This window comes from Salmo salar, chromosome ssa18 (genome assembly GCF_905237065.1).
Source record: "Salmo salar chromosome ssa18, Ssal_v3.1, whole genome shotgun sequence".
NCBI classification, from domain to species: Eukaryota; Metazoa; Chordata; class Actinopteri; order Salmoniformes; family Salmonidae; genus Salmo; species Salmo salar.
This window is the reverse complement of record NC_059459.1, coordinates 80,845,088-80,850,767: the sequence shown is the minus strand read 5'-3', so window position 1 is coordinate 80,850,767 and position 5,680 is coordinate 80,845,088. Positions and strand designations below refer to the sequence as shown.

General features: G+C 42.2%; 1 protein-coding gene across 1 annotated transcript in view; it reads right to left on the bottom strand.

The window, feature by feature from the left end:
- Positions 1-4,050: 4,050 nt before the first annotated feature.
- LOC106578148 (cytochrome P450 26B1) overlaps positions 4,051-5,680 on the bottom strand; it is a 29,968-nt gene continuing 28,338 nt past the window's right edge. Inside the window, exons 6-7 of the mRNA XM_045701646.1 lie at positions 5,123-5,404; positions 4,051-4,812 (exon numbers count right to left, since the gene is read on the bottom strand). Coding sequence (XP_045557602.1) covers positions 4,402-4,812; positions 5,123-5,404 — 693 coding nt within the window. The 3' untranslated portion in view covers positions 4,051-4,401. The remainder of the gene's footprint in view (positions 4,813-5,122; positions 5,405-5,680) is intronic.

The window sequence follows — 5,680 nt, the reverse complement described above, 5'->3', positions numbered from 1 at the left end:
TAGTCCCAAACGTTTCCATGTAAAAACAAATATGTTGTTTTGGTGGTGAATCTATGAACCCAAACAAAGAGAGGACTAAACAGATAGGACTGTACTGTTCTGTTTTCTTCAATAGGTCTGTCTTGAGAACTCTGTGGTTGTGTTACATGTAATGTTCATCAAAAGATTTGTTTGTGGTTATGAAGCGATGGTGGAGTAACATATTGTAGTTCCTCACCCATACACACATCTAAACGCACACACACACACACACACACACACACACACACACACACACACACACACACACACACACACACACACACACACACACACACACACACACACACACACACACACGCACACACACGAAACACACACACACACACACACACACACACACACACACACACACACACACACATCCTGCGTCTCTCCCTCTGAGAAACAGGGCCAGCTCAGGGTCTTTCATGACGATGAGGAGAAACAGGGCCAGCTCAGGGTCTTTCATGACGATGAGGAGAAACAGGGCCGGCTCAGGGTCTTTCATGACGATGAGGAGAAACAGGGCCGGCTCAGGGTCTTTCATGACGATGAGGAGAAACAGGGCCAGCTCAGGGTCTTTCATGACGATGAGGAGAAACAGGGCCAGCTCAGGGTCTTTCATGACGATGAGGAGAAACAGGGCCAGCTCAGGGTCTTTCATGACGATGAGGAGAAACAGGGCCGGCTCAGGTTCTTTCATGATAGATAGCTGTCTAGATTTACCAATCGAAACATTGTAAGCTGACATGACTAAGTGACTGTCAGTGACTGACATAACAAGAGAAAAACTGCTGATGCACAACCAATGTTTCACATTTCTCCTTGTGTATTCTACTATTTCAACTCTCAGTAGAAAGTTGAGACGCCGATTGAGTTCCTAAAAAGAAAAGTGTGTAAATAAGCGAGGGCTAACCGCTTATGTCGCTTATCCCTGGAGCCAGCCCTGAGAAGAACCCTGTAAAAGTGGAACATTGGAACCACAGAACCACGGAATCGTGCAACCATGGAAACCACAGAGCAGAGAAACCACCGACTTGTTTGGTTGATTGTTGATGTGTCTCTCAGGTGTTTGGACACCTAAATAATCGATAGAGAACTATTGATTGATTTATCAGTTGACATCGGACAATTGAAATAATCGTTAGTCTTAATTTTCACATTATATTTTATTACAGGAGTACATTTAAGAATCACAGTTGAAAAACATTCATATTTGAACTAAGTGAATTGTTGGGATCTGTAAAATGAAATACACATTATGTACAGAAGGACAGACAGACAGACAGACAGCGATAGTCTACATCTCAAATGACACCCTAGTCCCTAGTGAGTTCACTACTTACCATAGGACTCTGGTCAAAAGTAGTGCACTGTATAGGGAATAGGGTGTCAAATGGGACTCAACAGAGAAAATAACCGAAGTAGCCATGTGACACTTCAATATTGAACATACCTCGCAAGTAATTGTCTTCTTAATATTAATAATAAATGAATGTTGTGATAATAATAATTATTATTAGTATAATAATTATAATGATAATTATAATAATAACCCAAAATAAGAATAATTATTACAATAAACAATATTAACATATTCAACGCTGTTTTACAATATAACTGAAATAATTCATATCATACTAAATATAAAGATATTTACCAACAAACAGACTTTTGACATTTATACTAAAACTCTGGAAATATAATAAAAATGGCAACTTAAAATAATAATATTTTATTACAATAACAAATATTAATAGTCAATAATAATAATATTAGGGTATTAGATAGAACAGGTGTTACCCCATGGCTTAGTTACTAAACACAAGAATTAGAATAAACAAAACTGCCCATCCCTCTTTGCTTTTCACAAAATACAAATATTTGCTAAATACAATTTTAAAATACAATAAAAAAACGAGAAATGTCGAGGAATCTCACTTGCAATCTATATATGATCGCAGTTCTATAACTGTCAGTTAGAAACACAGAAGCAGCTCACTGTACGTATAGTATGTGTAGACAATCAGTGGTGTGGTTGGTCCCAGAATATATACGTCTTTAACACTATAGACATTATATATCTGTAGAAGACGGTAGTAGAATATCATTTATAGAAGCTTTTCCCAACAGTCCCCGGGTCCTAGCTCCCTCCAAATAAAACTCCCAACTGTCCAAGGATTCCGGGATGTTGTTTCGGAATGTTCCAGAATGTTCCGGAATGTTTGTGAATTCCAAAAATGTTTGTGAGTTCCAGAATGTTTGTGAGTTCCAGAATGTTTGTGAGTTCCAGAATGTTTGTGAGTTCCAGAATGTTTGTGAGTTCCGGAATGTTCATTAAGTTCTAAGTGTTCTTTTGACGAGTTATAAAGGAAGTAGTTTTGTTTTGGAAGTATTTTCTCTCCGTATCCATGATGGACATTTCCTGGTGTTGGGGTTAGTAATAAGTTCCAAAAATGATTCTGATTGTGCAATCGTCTCACGTTGTTAAATCTCATTAGCTAATAAAGTTTAGATTTTTCTTTAAATCAATTTTTGCATTTTTGTGTTGATAAAAGGAGCAGCTAGTCAAAATGTCACCTTCACATCCCACAGAGTTCAACAACACTCTGCTCCAACTGAACTACAAAACAAAAACAAAGCAACTCTCAAGCAGCAAGTATCTCCTCTCCTCCTTTATCTCTACCTCTCTTCCCCTCTCTCTTTATCTCTCCCTCTCCTCCTTTATCTCTACCTCTCTTCCCCTCTCTCTTTATCTCTCCCTCTCCTCCTTTATCTCTCCCCTCCTTTATCTCTCCCTCTCCTCCTTTATCTCTCCCTCTCCTCCTTTATCTTTCCCTCTCCTCCTTTATCTTTCCCTCTCCTCCTTTATCTCTCCCTCCTCCTTTATCTCTCCCTCTCCTCCTTTATCTCTCCCTCTCTTCCCCTCCTCCTTTATCTCTCCCTCTCTCCCTCTCCTTCTTTATCTCTCCCTCTCTCCCTCTCCTTCTTTATCTCTCCCTCTCTTCCTTTATCTATCCCTCCTCCTTTATCTCTCCCTCTCTTCCTTTATCTATCCCTCCTCCTTTATCTCTCCCTCTCCTCCTTTATCTCTCCCTCTCTCTTTATCTCTCCCTCTCTTCTTCTCTTTCTCTCTATCATTCCTCCTCCAGCTTAGACGATTCTGATAGCTTTAGAAAAATGGTTCTCCTTTATGTCCATAATATATCCAGTCAGGCAAAGAGGCAGATATCAGGCCAAGCGACGGACACACACACACACACGGACACATCGTCCGATGACATCATAGCACAGGTTCGAGGGTTTGAAGAGGAAGGGGGATGATTGGTAACAACTGATCGTCTCTTATGTGCAGGTTGAGTAAAAAAAATGAAGATATGAAAGTACGTCCAATGAAAGATCCCCTTCCACACCTGAGCTATTAACACACAATCCTAAAGTCCTTTCCAGCTTTTGAGTCTCTCTTTCGTGTTCTCCCTGAAGTCCTTTATAGCAGGGGTCTCTGTTTGAACCCCATCTTGGAGAATTATAGTCCATTTTCCGGGTAAAAACGCCTCATTTAACTAATCGTGATAGTTGATAGGTTGATTGTTTGAGAGACGTGTGTTAGAGAATGGCTGGAAGAAAAGCCTGGAAAACTCTACCACTTGCCAGGACTGGACTTGGAGCACCCTGATATATACAAGTGTTTATGAACCTACCTCTGCCTTTCTGTCTCTCTCTAGCTCTGGATTTTTCATTCACTTTAAGAGTCTCTCTCTCTCTCTCTCTCTCCTGTGTAGATTTTCCTGTCTTGTATCCTTTCCCAAAGCTTCTTAAATCATTATACCCTGTTTTATCCCTCCTTTCTTTGCATCCTTTCCTTATGTCTTTCTTTCTTTCCTACCTCCATCCATCCCTCTAATCCAAATACACTTCCCCTACGAATCTGTTTCCTAATTGTGCATAACTTCTCTTAACATTAAGTCTTCTTGTTTGTTTTACTTCATTCATTATATTACATTACTTTTCATTTTATACATAGTTTTGTATATTTCTTGGAAAACAAACGGAATAGAGATTATACACTTTTTTTTTGGGGCAGCTTCTGTTCTTCTTCTTTGTCTCCCAGAACGTTCCAATGACTAACAATAACACGACAAAGAGAAGGAATCGGAATTCAGAATGTTCCTTTTTAGAGTTCAAAGGAGACCTCCAACGTTCTAAGACATCAGCAAAACGAGAGAAAAAAAGGATTCTAGACCACTCCTGACCTCCCATCCTCCTTTTTTCCCCTCTGCCATGTCCTCCATCCATCCTCCTCCTCTCTCTCATTTCTCCTCCCTCTATCCATCCGTCCTTTCCTCCTTCCCCTTGTTTCGTCCAATCCAAATCAACGATCTACACCGCGGCTCCCAGCAGCTCTTCCGTCTTGATGTCGGCTAGTAGATCGGACGGAATCTCGTTCTGGTTAGAATCCAGACCATAGAACTTCACCTTCAATCCGTCCACCGGATGAACCACTGGCACCGTCACCACTCTGGGAAAATTCCGGGTCGCCAGCTCAAACCGGCTGGTGCTGGCCAGCTCGATGGCCAGTATACGGAGGAAGAGAGTGGCGAGCTGTTTACCGAGACAGGAGCGGATGCCGCCGCCGAACGGGAGGTAGTGGAAGCGTCCCTCCTTGTCTTCGCTGCGTTCCTGGGAGAAGCGGTCGGGGTCGAAGGCGTCTACGTCCTTGAAGACGGCGGAGGTGTCGTGGGTGTCTCTGATGCTGTACATCACACTCCAACCCTTTGGGATCTGTACCCCCTGGGGACGGAGAAAGAGAAACGTGGAAGAGTCATTTACAAGACAAAAGACAAGAAAAGCCAAGACAAAAGACAAGACAAAATATAAGAGAAGACAAAAGACAAGAAAACACAAGAAGACAAGATGGGAAGGGAGAGAGAGAGAGAGAGGGGGGAGAGAGGGAGAGAGGGGAGGGAGGTAGAGAGAGAGAGAGAGAGAGAGAGAGAGAGAGAGAGAGAGAGAGAGAGAGAGAGAGAGAGAGAGAGAGAGAGAGAGAGAGAGAGAGAGAGAGAGAGAGAGAGAGATGACACAATACAAATATAACACTCACATCGAGTTCAAAGGTCTGTAGGGCCGTCCTATACCCCCCAGAAACGGGCGTGAAGAGCCTCAGCACCTCCTTGATCACACAGTCCAGATACTTCAGACTAACGATGGTATCCAGGCCCAGTTCCCCCTCGCACAGACAACCGTTGTGGAGGATCCCCCTGGTCCGGAGCTCCTCTCGTAACTTCTCTAACACGGCAGGGTGGCGTAGGAGCTGCATGATGAGAGAGGTAGAGGCACTGGCCGTGGTGGCAAACGCAGCAAAGATCAGCTCAATGGTCGCCTCCTGGAGACGAAGTGAAGACGAAGAAGAGAGATGTGTTCATTAGGATAAGGTCATCTGTAGGGAAACTAATATTAAAACTACTCTATAGCACCTATATCACTTCTGAAATACATTGATCTGTGATACTAGTCAGATATCCGATACATTGATCTGTGATACTAGTCAGATATCCGATACATTGATCTGTGATACTAGTCAGATATCCAATACATTGATCTGTGATACTAGTCAGATATCCAATACATTGATCTGTGATACTAGTCAGATATCCAATAC